At 42.0% G+C, this 23,004-nt stretch overlaps 1 protein-coding gene across 1 annotated transcript in view; it reads right to left on the bottom strand.

Moving 5' to 3' along the window:
* Positions 1–5,691: 5,691 nt before the first annotated feature.
* LOC137504044 (alcohol dehydrogenase 1) overlaps positions 5,692–23,004 on the bottom strand; it is an 89,765-nt gene continuing 72,452 nt past the window's right edge. The window contains exons 8-9 of the mRNA XM_068231970.1: positions 18,046–18,184; positions 5,692–6,613 (exon numbers count right to left, since the gene is read on the bottom strand). Coding sequence (XP_068088071.1) covers positions 6,586–6,613; positions 18,046–18,184 — 167 coding nt within the window. The 3' untranslated portion in view covers positions 5,692–6,585. The remainder of the gene's footprint in view (positions 6,614–18,045; positions 18,185–23,004) is intronic.

Below are 23,004 nucleotides of genomic sequence, written 5' to 3'. Positions count from 1 at the left end.
TTCACCTGGCTGGGATTCTAACCTTATCTATATATAGATATAGGAAGTGTTTCTGAAGCTGAAACCAAGATCATTAACATAAAAGTAGGTATTTTGAATCATTTGATACATGAATATATGTCTCTTGCATTCCTCTTTAATTCAGGTTACCTAAATACCTAAAATTCTGTAATACAGGAAAACAACACCACAAACCAAAAACGTCCTGTGAGTATCACATTTGTCAAAGCATCCAGAATCCAATCAGTATTTTGTTGTTACACTCAGGCCAAGAGTATGAGCATGATACTGGATGGTATTCTGAATGCTTTGTCAGACCTAATGTTCACACAGGTCAAGATTATCTATGAAATGCTAATAAATCTAGCTGCACAGTTTATGAAAAGTGTATGCAGCTTGGACCTGGGTGGACCAAGCAGTTCTGATTGGCCACCTTCCAAGCTGCATACAATTTACATTACATTTGCATGCAATCTTAGCGTATTAGCAACTCATTGACCCTCTCTATTCACAAGAAATTTTATGTCGCCACCTGTGATACATTTTGTGAATGTAATGAATGTTTACGATGGGCAAAAATTGACAAAATAATTAATAAAGTAAGATTGCAGAAAAATAAGCATTTGTATTCATTTCGTTATTTTCATTACAGATCCTGTTTAAGGGCCCTTTTTCCATTTGGATAGTGATGCGAATGCGGCTACCTCGCCGGATCGCATCACCTCCGATGCTGGCCACGTCACTTCCGCATCTCCCAATGCAGACGGAGGGATGCGGCTGTGCGAGAATCTGCAGCATACTGCAGATTCTCATATTGCTCCGCACTGCTCTGCATGCAATGCAAGCAGTGGAAACTGTTCCATTGCCATGCATTGAGCTCAGGACACGTGCGATGCAGCTATGTAGCCGCATCACACCGCAGTTAATGGAAACAGGCCCTAAGCCTTTTAAAAGGGAGATACATTTCTGTTATCCTAATGCTGGTTTAAAGAGAGCATGAGCTGTTCTGCTGAAAAGAGGGGAAATGCTATTGGCGGTGGGACATATACAAGTGCCTTGGAGTCCTGTGGCAAGTGTTACAAAGCAGTACAAGGCGCTCATAATTGTTGCTTGCCTTTTGTTGCTCCAAATAGAATCGCCAACCAACATCATGTGTCAACTGTGCACAAACCATTAATGATGCAATAGTTCCCATGTAGAAAGGATGAAATGAAAAAACCTGTACACATTTATCCCTGTACTGCTGTATGGACCCAGCTTTCCCTGTATATATGTTGTATTTTTGAGATGATGGGAATAAAAAGAGAATTTTAAGAGGATGGCTGTGTAACTTGTTTGTAAAACAGTTTGATACGGCCAATCTGAACTCATCACCGCTCGGGCCACTCCCCCAAGCCCCCATAAAAGGCCAACTCCCATTGGCCATTTTACAGTTTGCCTTAGTCGGTGTAGAGACAAATGAAGGTGAAATTGGGTCCAGGGCAAGCAACAACTTTATGCCCACCCCTAATGTCCACCTAGCTTTTTTTGGTGAGATTTGTTGGGGGCTAGCAAAAACCAGGCCCCTAGACTCTTTCCAGGCCCTAGGCAACTGCCTAAGTCGCCTTATGGATGATCTGGCTCTGGTCTGAATCACACACCTGAAACAAGCATGCAGCTAATCGTGCAAGATCTTTGTCAGAAAAAAAACTCAATCTGCTGCTTGTTCAGGTTCTATGGCTAAAAGTATTAAAGACAGAGGATCAGCAGGATAGCCAGGCAACTGGTATTGTTTAAAAGTAAATAAATAGGGCAGCCCTTGCTCAACTTGGTGTCCTTCACAGCTTCGGGCCCATCTCACAAGGGTCATACAACAAGTGTGGCCATCATGATCTTCACACCCGTAACACCCATGTAGCCACTAAAACACCTGATCTGAAGTAAAGCCCCCTTTATTGGGATAAGGGAAAGTTAGAAGTTGTGCCCCCCCACAGCTCTGCCCCCACTCTCCCCATCCTCAATTGCAGGGGCTGCTCCCCTCTAGTTATGCCCCTGCTAGGGGGCTTCATGAAACTCCTCCCAGGGAGTATGGCAATCACCCCTGTGACCCCTGCCAGAGGCTTTGGGACCGCCTCCTACTTCCTCTCCCCAACCGCAAGTGCAGAACACTCTGTTGCCATTCGCTGGCACACAATCACTTGACCCTCATGGGGTTCGGATACCAAGGGAGCCCCATGCTATCATTTTTGCAGGGGGGCCCTTATTAAGTCTAGTTATGCCCCTGACGGGAAGACTGCAAAAAAACTCAGGGTAAACTTTTTTAGAAAGCCCCTTTTCACCTTTTGTGTAGTGGCATCCATTAGAACCATGTCCCTTGTATGGTATTTTACAATCATGTATATTTACTGTAAAGAATAAGGTTCATGCAATTAGCTTTTACACGTTTTCTGTTTTATTTTAACATGCAATAAGTAAAAGTTGTTGTTTTTATTACTGAAGTTTGTCAGAATACATTTATTACAACTCCCTGGAAAGTCTCTCTATGGTGATGGTCTCTTATTATTTTTGGATTTATGTAAAAAATTCAAACCACACTGAAGTATGATGAATAATCAATCACAGAAGCAGCTGCATATGCTTGTCTCCTTTCACTAAAGCTTCTCTGATCACAAGGTACGTATGACCCTTCTCAAATTCTTAGTATGAAATGATGACAGTTATTTGGCCCGCTAAGCCATATCACAGCATGGCGACTGGCAAGAATATAGCTGTGGTAGAGCTCTACATATTCTCATGTGAAAGTGATATTGTACTAGGATTGTGTCCCAATGAAATTCCCTATGTGATATAACCTATGTTGATCCTTAAAATGGGGCATTAAGAAAGAAATAAGATCTTTTCAAAGAAAAATGTATCTAGTTACATCTAACGCTCTCTGACAATAACACGTACATGCCTAGAAGCTCACAAGATTTGTTAGGAAAACAGGAACTTAAAAAAAAACAGACATCTTGTGAAAAATTAAATTTAAAGGAAATCTGAAGTGAAAATAAACTTATGATATAATGAATTGTATGTGTAGTACAGCTAAGAAATAGAACATTAGTAGCACAGATGTGAGTCTCATATTGTTTCCAGTACAGGAACAGTTAAACTTCACTTGTTGTTTATGCAAAAGAGCTTCTCTGAGCTTTCCAACTAATTTAGTCAGAGAGCAGTGCTATTTTCTGAAGCACTTATACATCAAAGAAACAGTTAAAGACCACTTTAGATAAGGTTTTACAGCAGAGGAGTTCAAAGGGCCATTAGCTCTGCTCTGTTCAAAATGCAGTTTGTAGTGTGTAAACTCTAAATATAAGGGAATAATGCAATGTTATAAAAAAAAGCAATATAACTGAAAATAAAAATATGAGACTCTTTTTTTCTTTGCTAATAATGTTCTATTTTGTTATATACATAATTTTTGCTGGCGTGTCTGGGGCCACTTCGCTGTCACTGTGTGGGATGACGTTAGCCGGGACGTTGCGGAGGAGAATGGAGGTTTGCTTGCTTCCTCCCTCTTGGAACGCACGTGTCACTTCCGGCTTCTCACTCCCGACCCCAACAACTGATTGGCCGCTGTGTGATACTTGTATGTGTGAAGAGGGAGTTAGGGGAATGCCTTCTGAGGACGTCGGTAGTCAGTGAAACAAGTAAAGGCCGTGTGCCTCCATGAGACGCCATCCCGCCACTCGGACTGCACCACCATCCCGGTCCCTGCATCTTGCCACACACTAATAAGCCAGCACCTGCTTCATCACATCCACACAGCACCAGCCTGGTTCACTCTCATCGTTGGCCGGGAGCCTCCAGACCATACATCCACCGCGGACTATACTGCTTGTATGTAGCCCTTTACAGGGTTCTGTGGAAGACTGCTATTTCCACTGATGTTCCTGTGCGCTGTGGACCCAAGACATGGTCGGCACACCATAGCACATGATGTATTGTCTCACGGTGACGCTGTCTCATGGTGACGTTGTCCATCACCTTGATGGTATGAACCTATGCCAAATTGGAGTGTTCTGTCGGGTCTTTAGTTGAGTGGAGTGACTGTGGTCTGGTGAGAATCTGTATATGTTGTTGGTGACTACAACTTTACCATCGCTTGCTGGAACTGTGCTTTGCCTTGCTTGCATTGCTGATGTGGAAACTTTTTTGGCTAGCATGCTAACACATATTACTTAACTGGAGCCTTTGTGGATCATTGTCAACTAATCCTTTTACCCCGGTTTTCGCTGGGATTACTGGAAAGTAGTGTGATTGGTGTGTGTTTGTCGGTGTGGTGGGATGGCCATCTCATGCTGTTTTTAATTTTCGTGTACATTATTATCTTCATTAAATAAATTAATTTTGATAAGCTTTGATACTAGATGTAGTTCATTGGTTACTGGTATTACCTGTAGCTCTGATACCGCTCCTTGTTTTACACTATTATAATGTTCTATTAAAGCGGACCCAAACCAAACATTTTTTTAATTCAAAATATTTAGTTGCACCACTCTGACACATACAAAGATAAATAAACACTCCTTCAAGCCTATCAGCATTTCAGTGCATGCTTTTCACCCTTCTCTTTTCATAACTAGGGTTATACTGGTGGCAGTCATTAGCAATTCCTCCTTTGCCTGACACCACCTACTCCACTAGTCTGCTGGATTCTGTCCCGGCAATATGAAAGGAAGGGGAGGAGTTCCTCCAATAAATGTAAAATATTTTATATTTGTCATCATGCAGCTGAAAAGAGGCTGCTATTTATAATTATCATTTAGAAAATAGATTATATTTCTGAAATCTTGTATTTTTAATTTGGGTCCACTTTAATTATCTGTGCTACACATACAATTCATGATATTTTATATGTTTTTTGCTTCAGTGTCACTTTAAAATGCATGTAAATTGTTACTTAAAACTCTGAACATCCTCCACCACTTTGCATTACACCTCAGATAATATAAGAAATATTGGGCTTGATGCAAGAACCTGCTATGGTCATATTTCCATGCACATGCAGGACATAACACTATTTCCAGTACTAACGGCACCAGAGTACAGCACGTTGCGCAGTTGGCAAGACCCACATTACATGGGTAACACAAGCGCTGTTTTGGTGACGTATGTTAAGCAAGTAAAATAATGTGCATTCCATAGTAACGTTCATGTTACCCATGCGCAGTGGGTTGCGCTAATTGTGCAATGTGCAATACTCTGTTGACGATAGTACTGAGAACATTGCTGTGCACTGCCTGCATGCATGCATTAATATTACTGCAGGATCATGCATCATGCATATATCGACATTCTCTAAAATTGTTTATGTTTTAATGGCATTTTAGCACAAATCATGGTGAGAATGCAAAGCAGTTTTTACTATTTCTTCAGGCATGAATTGTTGATATAGAAGTCCTGACAGCACTTTGACCTCAACTAGTCAGGAACATGCCCTATGGGTCATGGTCTAGCACTGTAACCTGCCCTGCTACCCAGGGAGGGTGGTGCAGTTGTAAGATTGAGATCCATTACTAGCCAGTTGGCTAGGAGAAATTTACTTTACATTTGAAAGACTTGTAGTTCTGTTGCCTGGGCAGAAAAATAAACTTACACAGAAAATTATAAAAGAGCTTACAATACGAAATTTTGTCCACACACACATTCACACACACGGCAATGACATTTACTTTCTATTTAATGATTTTATTAATTGACAGTGATTAGGGGAAAAAATCACTTTCAATCAGTTCCAACACATATACATTTTATTTCCCAACCAAATGATAGAATCGACTAACATATAATCTAAGCTAGCTAAGGAAATGGACAGTGATCATTTATTATTGCAGCAATACATGACTTTTTAAAATATTACAAGAAATGTATCATGTTTCTTAGCTAAAGCTGTTTAATGCTGTAATGAATGTTTATATGAAATACAATAATGCCCCTTGCATAAAACAAATTATTTTAGCCTCTTTCTTTAAGTAATTTAAATGTGATTTGTGATCATCTGATCAATACTGTCACCTTCTTCTCAAGAATCCAGTCTTCTTCAGCTAGTGATGTGGTGACGTCCACTACCACAGTTCTGGAGGACAGATGGATACTCTGTCAGTATAGGTGGTTTAAAGCAAGAGCTGTCTACACAGATCACCGAGCTGGGTTTGGTTGCAGATGCCATGCTTTCCCAACTAGATATAATCATTGCTTCCTAAAGAATAATTCATGAAGCATGTGAATGGTTTCATCAGCTGACTGCATTGCAGTTCTGTCTCCTCTTTTAACCTACAGGCTATTCAGGAAGTGAGACATGATCATGTGATTATTACCAGCTAGTCAGTTGATAAAAAAATGATCACCTGGTCAAGTCAGCTACATACTGCTCTATGTTTACTCCTGCAGGGAAAATTAACCTCTGGAAACAACATCTTTACCTTCACAAACCCGTACTTAAGGGCATTATTATTTTTTTCAATCCAAATATTAGCAATGAGGAAAGGAGGCTAGCAGCACAAGCTGGATACATGTTTGGCTTTACTTAAACTTTAAAATCTTCAGAAGGAGATCGTTATTTCAGGTGAAGGTCAGCACAGTGCGGATACTGAAAAGCAAAAGAGACACATTTGATAAAAGTAAAGTACGGCACTCAATATATTCTCATTTTTTAAATTAAAAGTGGTAAAGTATCCTCAGACACCTACAACAAGTTAAAATTAAACTTGGTAAAACTCAACTAAAATAAATTTCTAAGGATACTGGAAACTGGGGAAAGGATGAACATCAAATTTAAGATTTGGTAAGGGCAAACGGGAATTTCCGCAAAAGTTTACAAATCTGGCAAATCTGCAAATTGCCATAGACTTCAATGGGCAGGTGAATTCTAAAACCTATAGGGACTGTTTCTGGCCACACACCTGGGGCATGTCGGAGGGCGATCCATGGCAAAAGTCCCAGCAAAAATTACGTACTTGATGCAGCGTCGTGTTTTCATCTCTCAAGGGCAGAAATCACATTACATCCATAAATTGGTGGAATAAAGTGCTGCTTAAAAATATCCGGCGTGTGTACACGTCCTGACAACACAATTGTTGCCTCTTTGGTAGGATATAAAACGTAACTTTTAATAAATAAAGATATAAAATAAATAAAGATATAAAATACACCCTGAGCTGGCTGTCCTAATTACAAACTCATAACTTATGAACTAGGGGTCTATAATAAGCATCACTGGAAAGATTACTCCCCCCCCCCCCTTACAGTTCATATAGTCAATAATAAATTACACAAAACCCCACCAAAATAACCCAACATGTTTCACTTCCTAGTGGAAGCTTTTTCAAGGGAACAAAGTGAAGTGCAAGTCTAGATGTAGAAGCCCTCTACAACAATATAGGGCATGATTTAGGCCTGAGGGCAGTTGACTACTTCCTACAAGCAAGAAGTATACACCTGAGGGATCACTCTGAGTTTATTTTACAACTTCTTAAATTCATTTTGACACACAATTACTTTGTTTTTCAAAATCAGTTCTACAGACAGGAGAGGGGATGCGCCATGGGGATGGCCTGTGCTCCCACGTACGCCAATCTCTTTCTTGGTTGGTGGGAGGACACTACAGTATTTGGAGAAGAGCTTGTGGTCTATGCCTCCCATATCGTCTTTTGGGGCCGTTTCATAGATGACATCTTTGTCTTGTGGGACGGCCCCAGAGAGATGTTTGTAGAGTTTGTTGACATCTTGAATACGAACGACATAGGGATGTATTTCACATATGAAATTGATTACAACTCCATAAATTTCCTGGATGTACACATCGGGAAAAATCAAAGTGGAGGGCTTGACACTACAATCTTTAGAATGCCAACATCCACGAACTCTCTCCTGAACTGGGAGAGTTTTCACCCAGCCCCCCTTAAAAAAGGGATCCCCAGAGGCCAATACCTAAGGGCAAGAAGAAATTGCTCAAATCCGGAAGATTTTGATTTAGAGTGCCAAAATCTGTACAGGCGATTTAGGGAAAGTGGGTACCCAGAAAATGTGCTGTTGACAGCAGAGACCCAAGAAAAAGAAACAGAGAGACAGGATTTACTGATACCAAGAAAGAAAATGAACACTGGGGAGAAAGGTAATGCAATTAGAATCATCAATACATTTACAGATAGATCAGAAAACATAAGAAAAATAGTGGAGAGACATTGGTCAATTTTACAACTAGACCCGCAACTTAAGGCCTTCCTACCATTAACCCCCCGCTTCACATACAGGAGGGGGAAAAATCTCAGTGACTCCTTAATGCACTCGTTCTTGCCCGCAAAGGGCACAAAATTTAAAGAGAAAAAGCGAACTTGGTTGAACCCAGTATTGAACGGTATCAAATGTGGTAGATGCAAAGCATGTAATAACGTGGAGAAATGTAAAGAGTTTAAAGCCCCCAAAAACGACAGGGTCTATAGACTACTAGACTTCTTTAACTGTGACACGGAGGGAGTGGTCTATGCCCTGAAATGTCCATGCCCGTTGATTTATATAGGGGAAACCACTAGAGCTGTGAAAATGAGAATTCTAGAACATATTGGGGACATTAAACTTAAGCGAAATACATCAGTGGCGAGACACTTTGAGGAGATGCATGCTGGGGATCCAGCATTCTTGAGATTTTGGGTGATACAGCAATGACAACTAGGCCCCAGGGGTGGTAACCTGGACCTCAAGCTTAGACAACTGGAGGCAAAGTGGATTTATAGACTTGGTACCATGTCACCAGTTGGCCTTAATGAAGGCTTCACATATGCACCTTTCCTGTAATTTATTACAGTAAAGGACTATCCCCAGTGGGGTGTTTCCCCCCCTCCCTTCTGTATAACAGGGTATTTGAATATGTATATTTATGGAAGAACTATTGCCAATCCTCAGGGTAATATGCTCCATTATGTTTTTTCTATCTCGACTTTATGTATATGTGCACCTGAATGGTTTCCTCATATATATATATATATATATATATATATATATATATATATATATGTACGTATCTAGGTGTCCTTAAGTATCAGCCCCCTATTATGCAGCCTTTACCCCTTCCCTGCATATGGATTAATGGGATGTTTGGGGGGTTAAGAATTCTGGAGAATATGGATATGTTCACACATATTCTTTTATAGTGATCCTCTAGCTGTGTATTTCCATCTGAAGCTTCGGCAATGACAACCAACCTTAGTATACATGGGGGTTAATAAGAACAATAATGGACCCTCCCCTCTTCCACTTCCCCCTCCTTTGATCATTAAGGGCATTTTATGGGCCCCAGTGTATGAGGGAGTATGATTGCCAAGATCCTCCATCTGCTATATGATCTTCCTAAAAATAAATTAACACCTGTGTCGTTTTTACCTACCATCATATGAGCTATACAACAATAGAACAGAAATTAATATATATTCCCAATTGGGGACTACACAGTAATTTCCTCCAATATAAATATGAGTTAATAATACAGAGATATTAATTGTTTTTGCTGAGGGTGGGAATCGAACCAGAGATGGAGCAACTGTTCAGCACTGACTCCTATGGTGAGTCACTCTGCAAGATGAGCCACTCGCATGAGTAGTGACTCATCCTGTGCCTCAGTACATAAGCTTCCGTGCGGACTTATTGGACGTGTTCCGTGGGGAGAGCTGATTGGTGAGTTGTTGGGAGATGGGTGTGACCAGGATATGATTGGGCACTCTGCTGCTGAGCTCGGAAAAGGTGTTAGCCAATGGGGAGCGCGGAAATATGATACTTCTCACTCTGCGTATTAGCGCTACAAGGAGCGACTAGTCTTTGGATTATTAAGTATCTTAAACACGGAGGGAAATGAAATATTGATCTACGGAGTGTAGTGGACATAGAATAAGGGGTTATCTGGTATCAATGGGTCCCAATGGAGAGTCCCTTTGATTGGCTGGGCCATTTTCTGACAAGCCCAGGGACCAATCACCAGGACTTTTTTCACAAATGGGTGGAGTTGGGAACACACCCACACCCATGTGACTGTCCAGGAAGTATAAAAGGACTCCAAATAAGCCAGTTCATTTAGGCTGCTGTCATGAGCGGACACGCTATCTGACTCATGTTATTTTCTTTGTTTTAATAATATTGCACCTTAGCACCAAAGCCACCAATGCACTTTTGCACTTCACTTTGTTCCCTTGAAAAAGCTTCCGCTAGGAAGTGAAACATGTTGGGTTATTTCGGTGGGGGTTTTGTGTAATTTATTATTGACGATATGAACTGTAAGGGGGGGGGGGGGGAAGTAATCTTTCCAGTGTTGCTTATTATAGACCTCTAGTTCATAAGTTATGAGTTTGTAATTAAGACAGCCAGCTCAGGGTGTATTTTATATCTTTATTTATTGAAAGTTACATTTTATATCCTACCAAAGAGGCAACAATTGTGTTGTTAGTTTAAGTAATCAGGTGTTTGTGAATACTGTGTGTACACGTCCATCAGGTAGTGTAAGGGTTACACTCGCTTCACACTGACAGATGAAACGCTGCGTTTAACGCACCACAGTCCGCTAACAACCACAGAGACCTTTAGTAATTATGTCAGGTGAGCATATCTTTGTTTTTACTAGCTGACACCTCCGGGACATAAATGTTAGTCCTCTTTGCAAAAATCTTTGTATAGTGGTGTGTAGTTGCCACCGTGCTTGTGCGCACAATCATGAGAGTGCAAGCATTTGCGGTTTTCCAGCCTCTATGTTCAGGCTGAGGTAGTTCAATGATGGTTAAGTGACCAAACAAAACAAAACATTCTGCACTGAGGCCTTATACAAGGGGCAGTAGTGGTTACTAGATACCAGTAGTAGTGTGAAGGATTATTGGGTTATGGTCGGTGCAATACTAGGACCAGAAGACCTGTCTCCAACAGCTAACTTGTGCACTGTGACTACAGAAGAGCAATACAATAGCAAGAAAAACAATGTATCAGCCCTAAAGCCCCATCTACACCATACAATTCTTTGTCTGATTCGATTCAATTCGATTCAATTCATTAATTTGATTCGATTCAATCCAACATGTCCTATTCATGATTCGATTCAATTTGCCATTGCAAAACAATGGCAAATTGAATCAAATCATGAATCGGACATGTTGGATTGAACTGAATCGAATCAATGAATTGAATCGGACAAAAAATTGTATGGCGTAGATGGGGCTTATGAAGGGCTTAGCTGTTCAGGACAATGTGTTAGCAGCAAGAATCTACACTGAGGACACAGAACACAGGCCTACCTAACTCTCTCCCTGTCAGCAACCCACTGGCCCTCATCTGCCTAGCACAGAAGCCAAGCACAGGCTGCAAAATGGCTTCTGTGCTAGCTTTCTGATAGGTGGGGGTGGTCCAGGTGAGAGGGATCGAACATGCTGAATCCAGCGCTGGAGACTTGGGCGCAGCAGCGCAGGAGACTTGGGCGCAGCCGGCGCCACCATAGGCCGTAATAGGAACTACGGCTATAGCAGGCACGGAGCAACTTCAGCGCCGTCAGTAGACGGAGCTGAAGTTGCTTTTAAAACAATAATTCAGCTTCCAGCAATAGCTGTAAGCTGAATTATTTCATTCCCCCACTATCCATGGCGGCCTGGAGGGGGAATAGTAATTAACACGGTCCGGACTTGTGCGGCAGCAGGATCAGCCATATACTGGCTGTGTCCTGCGCCCAAGTCTCCAGCGCCGATTCCTCTTGTACGCAGAGGGATAGCCGATTGGCTGCCATGTGTTTGCTGAATCTGGGGTGAGTGGTCAACATTTGGCTCCATCATAATGTATAGGGGACAGGTTGAACACGCCAAGTGTTCATCTTAGGGGGCAAATGTGAACACTCGTTGTTCACTACAAACTATTAGCCGGCAGAACATTTTGGCCCTTCTCTGCTGGAAACTATGGATGTCCTGTAAACCAGCAGTGTGGATGAATACTTAATTACACTAACATAAAGTAATGCTATTATTACTTATGCTATTCTCTCCAACATAACTGCACTCAGTACAGTACAAGGGAAATTTTATTTTATGTTTACTTTCTTATTCAAAGATTGTCTACAGCTTTAAGGCTTAATGCTGGGTATAGACGGTAAATTTATGCGCCGGAATCGAGCCAGCGACTCGATGCCGGCGTGTCACCGCTCGTGCGCGCGGATCGAGCCGGGAATTGATCCATGCGGCGATCGGAAACGCCGGAATGTATTAATCGAGCCATCAGCGGCTCGATTGATAAGAACATACACCACCGTGTATGCCCAGCATTAAGTCTTTTCCACCCCTTGCCTTACTTCCACCTCCCCCCACCTCCCCTCCATCTTTCCAATACCATATTCTGAAGGAAATATAAAGCATTATAAATATTGTAAAATAACTAACAGCAGTGCGGTCCCATCACACATGCTGCTGTATTGTGTTGTAGCTCTGATGGCAAACTCAATCTTACAGTTTTTAGCTGTTCAAATATATGCAATCTTATGTGTTGCATGGGAGAACAAGGAAGAGAATGTTAAACACTAGAGTTGGCCTGAACCTCCGATTTTCGGTTCGCGAACCTCCCGCGAAAGTTCAGTTCGGGCGAACTTTTGCAAACTGCAATAGACTTTAATGGGGAGGCGAACTTGGAAAACTAGAAAAATGTATGCTGGCCACAAAAGCGATGTAAAAGGTGCTTCAAGGGGTCTAACACCTGGAGGGGGGCATGGCGGAGTGGGATAGATGCCAAAAGTCCCGGGGGAAAATCTGGATTTGACGCAAAGCAGCGTTTTAAGGGCTGAAATCACATTGAATGCTAAATTGCAGGCCTAAAGTGCTTTAAACATCTTGCATGTGTATACATCAATCAGGGAGTGTAATTAGAGTACTGCTTCACACTGACACACCAAACTCACTGTGTAACGCACCGCAAACAGCTGTTTGTGTAGTGACGGCCGTGCTGGACTGGTGCGCACCATGGCCAGAGTGCAGGCCGTGGCGGTTTTCAAGCCCATATGGTCGCCGTGCTGAGGTAGCTGAATGACAGAACAGTGACTGTCCAGCTGATCAAATTTGGTCTGTCCACAATGGAGCAACAACCTTATTATCTTGGGTGTGCCCCTCCCCCCTGAGACACTCATATAGCCGGCGGTCATTGCTTCATTGTGATACGCAAGCCCCTTCACCGTGGCAAGGTAATGATCACGAAGGGGAATTGGCACATGTACATGCCTTTTGTTTCGTTGTTGCAGCTGCAGTGCATGTCCATGCACCAGAAAAATTATTATAGAGGCCGCTGCTAGCAGTGGCCTTAAAAATTCAGGAATCTGCCTGGAGCCCTGGACCCTTTTGGTGGTGGCGGAGAAGGCAGTCAAGCGGCCTGCAGGCAGAGATGCTGTGTGGGGAGCGACTTAGTCTTGGGGCAGGCAGTCATATGGCGTGCAGGCAGAGATGCTGTGTGTGGGGACTGACTTAGTCTTCGGGCAGGCCTGACCGTGCTTTGCAGACCACGTGGTCCCTTGACCCAACGCTGTGTGCCAGAGATGACACCACTTGCCTTTCAACATCACGGTACAGTTTGGGTATTGCCTTTTTTGAGAAATAATTGCATATTTTCCACCGCGGTGTGTGTCTTTGCTTTTGTGTGCTACTTTTGCTCAGGTGGTCCTCCCATTGCAGTTTGTGCTTTGTAATCATGTGCCTTCGTAAGGTAGTTGTCCCTATGTGAGTCTTGCTCTTTCCAGGGCTCAATTTTCAGTGGCAGAGAGTACAGATGGCATTGCTCTCATCTGAGGCAGACACACAAAAAAATTTCCACACCGCTGAGCTCTGGGGTGATGGCACTTTGGTGGTGGCGGCCGACTCAGTGTTAAGTGGGGTGCCAGAAACAGAGCAGGAGGAGGAAGTATTGTCATGCTTCCATGCGGAAGCTGAGAAAGATGAGGTGTTCTGTGTTAAATAGTCTACTACGTCCTGACAATATTGGGGGTTGATAGCACGTGCCTTCTTCTGAACACTCTACTTTGGTCGCGGGCCGCACAAAATCACGACAGCGCGACCTCGAACAGACCTGCCAGGTAGCCTGCCTCTGCCTTTTGTTTTGTCCATATTGGGGAGGATGAAGTGAAAGGTATGCACTGACTTGACTAATACAATGTGCAGTCAGTCACACAGGTGCAGTTAGCAGGTATGCACGGAGTGGTATATCACACTGCGTGCGCTCACGTAGGTAGGTGGGTGCACTGAAGTGAACAACAGGTAGTAGGTATATGCAATGATGGGTATTACATGTGCACCTGTCACACACAGACAGGCACAGTGACACTGACTGACAAGGCTGTATATAATGCAAGTGGGCCACACAAAAAAAAATAGATCACAAGAACAAGATTAGCTCTCAAAAGAGCTGTTGAGGGGTGCTTTTTTTTTTTTTTAGCAATAACAATCAGCCAGGAGCAAGCTAACAAGCCTACAAGAGCCTAACTAAGCTTTCCCTATGAAAGTCTGCAGCAGCTATCCCTTCACTAATTACTGCAGGCACACAAGTGAGTCCACTGCCTGATGCTGCCTGCCTTTTATAAGGGGGGGTTGGGCTCCAAGAGGCAGTGTAGCCTAATTGGCTACAATGTGCCTGCTGACTTTGATGTAGAGGGTCAAAGTTGACCCTCATGATGCACTATGGGGGCGAACCAAACTTCCAGACCGCGAACCACGGAAGTTCGCTGGGCCATCTCTATTAAACACTTGTAACTGGAGAGATCTTGCAGGTGTATCTTGAGTCACAGAAATTAATATATAAAGCTTTCAGGGCGACCAACTGAAACCCAATAGCCTGTTACTTATGAAATAGATTTGCTACAATTCCGCATAGGTTGCCTGTAAAATGCTGCAAACAGACCCAATGCTGGGTTCTCTGAGACCATATCGTAACTTTCATAGCAGCTGAAGGCAGAGCCGGGACAAGGTCCTCCAGCACCCAAAGCTGATACACCAAAGTGCGCCCCCCCATCCCTCCCACCCCAGCTGTCACACACTGATTGCTATTAGACTAAGAGGTGCCACAGGGCCCGCAACCTCCCTAACACCTTAATATCTAGTTATCTGGCTTGCAGTCACTGCTATGTATCCCCTTTTCTTATTTATTTCTGCTTCATACACAATTAGGAATGACAGCTGAATGAATTGTGCGCCCCCTCCTACACTGCGCCCTGAGGCTGGAGCCTCTCCAGCCTATGCCTCGGCCCGGCCCTGGCTGAAGGAGCAGGTCAGGTATAAGAGTCCACCACAGCATAACCTGATTGGTCATGGAAGCCACACCACTGAAACTTTTTATCTCGACTTAGATGTTTAGTTAAAATAGTACACTTTGAAGATTAGTACAGATGATGGTGGCCAACAATTCCATATCATTAGGCCACATGGCAAAAAAAGAGACCTTTATTTCTTCAGATATCTGTGATATACATTAAAGAGGACATGTGACTTTAAAAATGTCCCCAGGGGTACTTGCCTCTGGAGGGGGAAGCCTCTGGATCCTATTGAGGCTTCCCCCGTCCTCCTCTGTCCCACGGTGGCAGTGCTAGCTGTAATGGCGGCCATGTAAATATTTACCTTTCCTGGTGGCTCCGGTGCAGTAGTGGCTTTCTGCTCTGGGTCAGGCAGAAATAGCCTATCCCGATTTGATCCACTCTACAGTGCAGGCGCAATTCATTTACACCTGCGCAGTAGAGCAGACCCGATTGGGATCGGCTATTTCCGCCTGACACCGAGCAAGAGCCACTACTGCGCTTGTGCTGGAGCAGGGGAAGATAAATATTGCAGGCACTACTGCACCTGACTTCCCTTGTCGGCTGTGGTTTCAGGGGCCCAGAACTGCCACCGTGGGATGGAGGAGAAATGGATCTAGAGGCTTCCCCCTCCCGAGGTAAGTACCCCCCAGGGAACTGTTTTGAAGTTACAGAGTTTCTTTAATTATCAGGCTCGATATACTGTACTACCAATTTCTTCTATAACTTTGTAATTATACTTAATAATAAAAATGCAAATTGACATGAAAATGTGAACTGATGCTCAGCTGTTTGAAAGATAGCAATGCTTGTCTTAGAACAGGAGCAGATAAAATGGGCACGAGGCACACCTCGTACTTTGGGTGCCACTATAGGATACTATGTAAATAGAGGCTACAATTGCGCCTGGTGAGTAATTTAAACACCAGAGTTTGTTTATACTAGTTTAGGTGGACTCTGGAAATTGACGGTCCCAGAGCGCACCATCAGACGTTAAAGGGACTCCGAGCAGTGCAGAAACTATGGAAAGATGCAAAACTAAAACTAAAAGGCGTAGGGCAACGATTTAGGTGTCATCAGAAAGAGGAGAAAGAGAGCTTTAAAATGATATCCATCTTTCCATAGTTATATTGTATTACACAGGACGACACTTTCCCCAGTGTCAGCAGCTCCATTCTGCTGAATGCAGCTGCTGACTTTGACAAAAAGTCGCCCTGTGTAATACAATATAACTATGGCTTGATGGATATCATTTTAAAGCTCTCTTTCTCCTCTTTCTGACGACACCTACATCGTTGCCCTACGCCTTTTAGTTTTCTCTATTTTCGCGATCGAAATCGCGGCCGCGGCAATTTCAATCGCGAAAATAGCGAAAACTAAAAGGCATAGGGTGGCGGTTTATATATCATTGGAAAGAGGAGAAAGAGAGCTTTAAAATGATATGCATCTTTCCATAGTTTCTGCACTGCTCGGAGTCCCTTTAAAATAGTCACTTGTTGGCTGTAATGTAGCCAAGCACCATGGGCTCGATTCACAAAGCGGTGCTAACCCAGTTAGCATGCCTGAAAGACTTTAGGCATGATAACCATTGCACCATGCTGGTGAAAAGCCAGTTTAGGCGTGATAAGTTTAGGTGTGATAAGTTTAGGTGTGATAAGTTTAGGCATGCTAAGTTTAGATAAGTTTAGATCGCTTGCAAAGTCCCGCACGCAAAGCAGCGCCATTAAACTTTATACAAAGTGCACCAGTCTTTGCTAGCGTAAAACTTTTGATCAGCTGTGCACTGCGGTGCTAACGCAGTTGGCGCTTAAACTTAGCATGCCTAAACTTATCACACCTAAACTTATCATGCCTAAACTTATCACACCTAAACTTATCACACCTAAACTTATCATGCCTAAACTCAGTTTAGGCATGATAAAGGGCTTTTCACCAGCGTGCTAACTGTTAGCACCGCTTTGTGAATCAAGCCCCATGGGTGACGGGATAGTGTAAAGGGACTGCTTGATTGTAATAACCATTAAGGCATTTGGCTATGTTATAGCTGAGGACTGGGAAGGTAATTTAGGCACTTGGGTATTATAAAAGGATAGTGTTATGAGTAGGTGGGGTTAGGTTAGTTTTAGTCATAGATGGGAAGGGTTAGTGTGATGATAACATTACAGTGAGGGATACTAGAATATCTGTATAGTTGCTGATATTCTACTATCAGAGATTCCTCATGCCCATTTTACCAGTCACCCCTTTTAAATATACATCTTAAAGCATCTTGTGGTATTTTTACATGTAATTTTTACCTTTTTGTTTTATGTTCTATAACACATTTAGTACAATTTTATGTTTTAATATGACGCCGAACATGTTGAAAACTTGTTGACTCCTAAACATTCTCTACCTACTTTGGCTCTTATTTACTTAAGGCTGTGTAGAGGGTTATCTCTGTAAATGATTGGATATTTGAAGTGAATGAGGAAACATACCATAAATTCACTTCACCTTACTTTAACCATCCTAGTACACTGAGGCTTATTTGCTAAGGATCCCCAAAAAGAACAATGGGGAACTGCTTAAAAAAAATAAAAACACTGTCTGCTGTTAGGAAACAAAAATGTGTACCGTAATTCTGATCCTGGATCACATCAGAGCATATAGGGGCTTCTGAAACACTAGTGAATAAGTTGATGTGCACTTGCAGTCAATGTGGAGCACTCACACGTATGAATGTATTATTTTAATGCATGACATACCTTTCTCCTTTGCACAGAAGATCGAATCCTTCATTGATCTTCTCAAATGGCATGTAGTGTGTTATAAGGGGATCAAGATTAAATTTCTTGTCCAAATAATCACGAACCAGTTTTGGTACATTGTCTTTACTCTTCCACCCTAGAGAAAAAACACATTGTAGTTATACTGGAAGATTGTGTTGCACTCATACTTCCTTCCTTGTTATATTAGTAAGCACAAAGGAAGTAACGTAAGTACCATCACAGCTGTATTCTAATGATGGCCACTAATTAGCCAAACTTTTTCATCCAATCTTACCATTTGTATGTAATGTAAGGGACTTCCTAAAGTATCCATTCAATATATTCACTAAATTTTAGCGTCCAGTTAAAAATGGCGCCAGTCAAATAATGGAGCCTGGTTACGCACGATATTTTGTAAAAAAAATATATATAATTATCGTTTTTACTAAAAATGGTATTTATCGTTTTTCCGAAAAACGATATTTATCGTTTTTACGAAAAACAATATTTTTCGTTTTTGAGAGTTTAAAGTTCCTTTCCTGGATATGTGTGTGTTTGTGTGTGTGTGTGTATGTGTGTGTGTGTTTGTGTGTGTGTATGCTTGTGTGTCTGTGTGTGTGTGTGTGTATATATGTGTGTCTGTGTGTGTGTATACAGGATCTTCTCAAAAAATTAGCATATTGTGATAAAGTTCATTATTTTCTGTAATGTACTGATAAACATTAGACTTTCATATATTTTAGATTCAAATACACACAACTGAAGTAGTTCATGCCTTTTATTGTTTTAATATTGATGATTTTGGCATACAGATCATGAAAACCCAAAATTCCTATCTCAAAAAATTAGCATATTTCATCCGACCAATAAAAAAGAAAGTGTTTTTAAAACAAAAAAAGGTCAACCTTCAAATAATTATGTTCAGTTATGCACTCAATACTTGGTCAGGAATCCTTTTGCAGAAATGACTGCTTCCATGCGGCGTGGCATGGAGGCAATCAGCCTGTGGCACTGTTCAGGTGTTATGGAGGCCCAGGATGCTTCAATAGCGGCCTTAAAGAGACTCCGTAACAAAAATTGCATCCTGTTTTTTATCATCCTACAAGTTCCAAAAGCTATTCTAATGTGTTCTGGCTTACTGCAGCACGTTTTACTATCACCATCTCTGTAATAAATCAACTTATCTCTCTCTTGTCAGACTTGTCAGCCTGTGTCTGGAAGGCTGCCAAGTTCTTCAGTGTTGTGGTTCTGTGATGCATCTCCCCCCTCCAGCCCCCTCTCTGCACACTGCCTGTGTATTATTTAGATTAGGGCAGCTTCTCTCTTCTCTCTTATCTTTTACAAGCTGGATAAATCCTCCTCTAAGCTGGCTGGGCTTTCACATACTGAGGAATTACATACAGGCAGAGCTGTCTGCACTCTGCAGGAAGAAACAGCCTGACACTTCAGTGGAAGATAGCTGCAGGGGGAAAGAAACACACAAATGATCTCTTGAGATTCAAAAGGAAGGGTGTATACAGCCTGCTTGTGTATGAATGTATTTTCTATGTGTGGACATACTGTACATCAACCTACTTCCTGTTTTGGTGGCCATTTTGTTTGTTTATAAACAAACTTTTTAAAACTGTTTTTAACCACTTTTAATGCGGCGAGGAGCGGTGAAATTGTGACAGAGGGTAATAGGAGATGTCCCCTAACGCACTGGTATGTTTACTTTTGTGCGATTTTAACAATACAGATTCTCTTTAAGCTCATTCAGAGTGTTGGGTCTTGCGTCTCTCAACTTTCTCTTCACAATATCCCACAGATTCTCTATGGCGTTCAGGTCAGGAGAGTTGGCAGGCCAATTGAGCACAGTAATACCATGGTCAGTAAGCCATTTACCAATGGTTTTGGCACTGTGAGCAGGTGCCAGGTCGTGCTGATAAATGAAATCCTCATCTCCATAAAGCTTTTCAGCAGATGGAAGCATGAACCCACTTTTGAACCAGAAACAGCGGCAGAAGCGCCTGACCGGGGCTACAGAGAAGCAGCACTGGACTGTTGCTCAGTGGTCCATAGTACTTTTTGCGGATGAAAGCAACTTTTACATGTCATTCGGAAATCAAGGTGCCAGAGTCTGGAGGAAGACTAGGGAGAGGGAAATGCCAAAATGCCTGAAGTCCAGTGTCAAGTACCCACAGTCAGTGATGGTCTGGGGTGCCATGTCAGCTGCTGGTGTTGGTCCACTGTGTTTTATCAAGGGCAGGGTCAATGCAGCTAGCTATCAGGAGATTTTGGAGCACTTCATGCTTCCATCTGCTGAAAAGCTTTATGGAGATGAAGATTTCATTTTTCAGCACGACCTGGCACCTGCTCACAGTGCCAAAACCACTGGTAAATAGTTTACTGACCATGGTATTACTGTGCTGAATTGGCCTGCCAACTCTCCTGACCTGAACCCCATAGAGAATCTGTGGGATATTGTGAAGAGAAAGTTGAGAGACGCAAGACCCAACACTCTGGATGAGCTTAAGGCCGCTATCGAAGCATCCTGGGCCTCCATAACACCTGAGCAGTACCACAGGCTGATTGCCTCCATGCCACGCCACATTGAAGCAGTCATTTCTGCAAAATGATTCCCGACCAAGTATTGAGTGCATAACTGAACATAATTATTTGAAGGTTGACCTTTTTTTGTTTTAAAAACACTTTTCTTTTATTGGTCGGATGAAATATGCTAATTTTTTGAGATAGGAATTTTGGGTTTTCATGAGCTGTATGCCAAAATCATCAATATTAAAACAACAAAAGGCTTGAACTACTTCAGTTGTGTGTATTTTAATCTAAAATATATGAAAATCTAATGTTTATCAGTACATTACAGAAAATAATGAACTTTATCACAATATGCTAATTTTTTGAGAAGATCTCGTATATATGCGTGTGTTTGTGTGTGTGTGTATATGTGTGTGTATTTATTTAGGTATATGTGTGTGTGCGTATGTATGTATGTATGTATATATTCATGTGTATATATGTGTGTATGTATATATGTATATATATATATATATATATATATATATATACATACATACATACATACATACATACATACATACATACATACATACATACATACATGCGCACACACACACACGCGCACACACACACACATACGCACACACCCACAGTGGTGCTCAAATACCCCTTTTTAAAATTCGAGTTTGGTCGAATTCGAATAGTAAATTATTCGAGGTCAGTCGAATATTCGAGTCGAATAATTTTTACTATTCGATTCGACCTCGGACTTCGAGCTGACTATTCGAGTCGGTATTCGAGCTCATTATTCGAGCTGACTATTCGAATTGGCCTTAAATAGCTACCAACACTTGTTTTGAGGGTGAATGATGCAAGAAACATCTTTTTTTCCAAGTAACAACAGTAAGTGATTATGTGGGGATGTTCCTTTAAAAAAAAAAAGGTGGAAAGAGAAGTTGTGTCCAGAATTTTGTTCAGTACTGTATATACTTCTTCTTCTTCTTCTTCTTTATCTTCTATATCTTCTTCTTCTATATCTTCTTCTATATCTTCTTCTTCTTCTTCTATATTGTCTTCTTCTTTTTCTTCTTCTTCATCTTCTTCTTCTTCATCTTCTAATCTTCATCTTCTTCTTCTTCATCTTCTTCTTCTTCTTCTTCTTCTTCATCTTCTTCTTCTTCTTCTTCTTCTTCATCTTCTTCATCTTCTTCTTCTTCATCTTCTTCATCTTCTTCATCTTCTTCTTCTTCATCTTCTTCATCTTCTTCATCTTCTTCATCTTCTTCTTCTTCATCTTCTTCATCTTCTTCTTCTTCATCTTCTTCATCTTCTTCTTCTTCATCTTCTTCATCTTCTTCTTCTTCATCTTCATCTTCTTCATCTTCTTCTTCATCTTCTTCATCTTCTTCTTCATCTTCTTCATCTTCTTCTTCTTCTTCATCTTCTTCATCTTCTTCTTCTTCTTCTTCTTCATCTTCTTCTTCTTCTTCATCTTCTTCTTCTTCATCATCATCATCTTCTTCTTCTTCTTCTTCTTCTTCTTCTTCTTCTTCTTCTCCTTCTCCTTTTTCTATATCGTCTTCTTCTTCTTCACTTATTTCTCTTTCCATTTTTTTTTTAAAGAAATGCAGCTATTTTTGAGCGTAACAAATAGCTGGTGGGCGCACGCATGTTGGAAGCGCCATTGTATGTGCTCCCTGGCAGTGGAAACACACAGACAGCAGGAGGTAAATTCAGCAGCAGGAGAAGGAGGATGAGTGTGTGGCAGCAGGCAGTCAATGAGGCAGGCAGCGTGACATAATAGCCCTGGTACCTAGCGGTGATACCAGGGCTGTAAATAAACACAACAGGAGGTCCCAGACAGCGGTCGTGCAGCCCACATCGTGTCCAATACACAACTGGGACAACACAGTTTTCAACCCGGGCACCTCAGAAAAATTAAACCTTTTTTTTTTAATGGTTTTTTGGTTTTGGTTTTACAACCAATTACACAGATATAGCTATTATTTGACGTAATAGCTGGTGGCAGAGTGGCAGCAGAAGGTAATTCTGTGTACCATGGCAGTGGGAAACACAGACAGACAGCAGCAGCAGCAGGAGGAGGAATGGAGGAGGAGCAGTGTGAGTGTGGCAGCAGGTAGGCAGCGTGACATAATAGCCCTGGTACCTAGCGGTGATACCAGGGCTGTAAATAAACACAACAGGAGGTCCCAGACAGCGGTCGTGCAGCCCACATCGTGTCCAATACACAACTGGGACAACACAGTTTTCAACCCGGGCACCTCAGAAAAATTAAACCTTTTTTTTTTTATGGTTTTTTTAGTTTTGGTTTTACAACCAATATAGCTATTGTTTGACGTAATAGCTGGTGGCATAGTGGCAGCAGAAGGTAATTCTGTGTACCCTGGCAGTGGGAAACACAGACAGACAGCAGCA

Source organism: Hyperolius riggenbachi, chromosome 1, assembly GCF_040937935.1.
Source record: "Hyperolius riggenbachi isolate aHypRig1 chromosome 1, aHypRig1.pri, whole genome shotgun sequence".
In the NCBI taxonomy this organism is placed as follows: Eukaryota; Metazoa; Chordata; class Amphibia; order Anura; family Hyperoliidae; genus Hyperolius; species Hyperolius riggenbachi.
The sequence above is the reverse complement of the archived record's forward strand: the minus strand, read 5'-3'. Positions and strand labels throughout refer to the sequence as shown.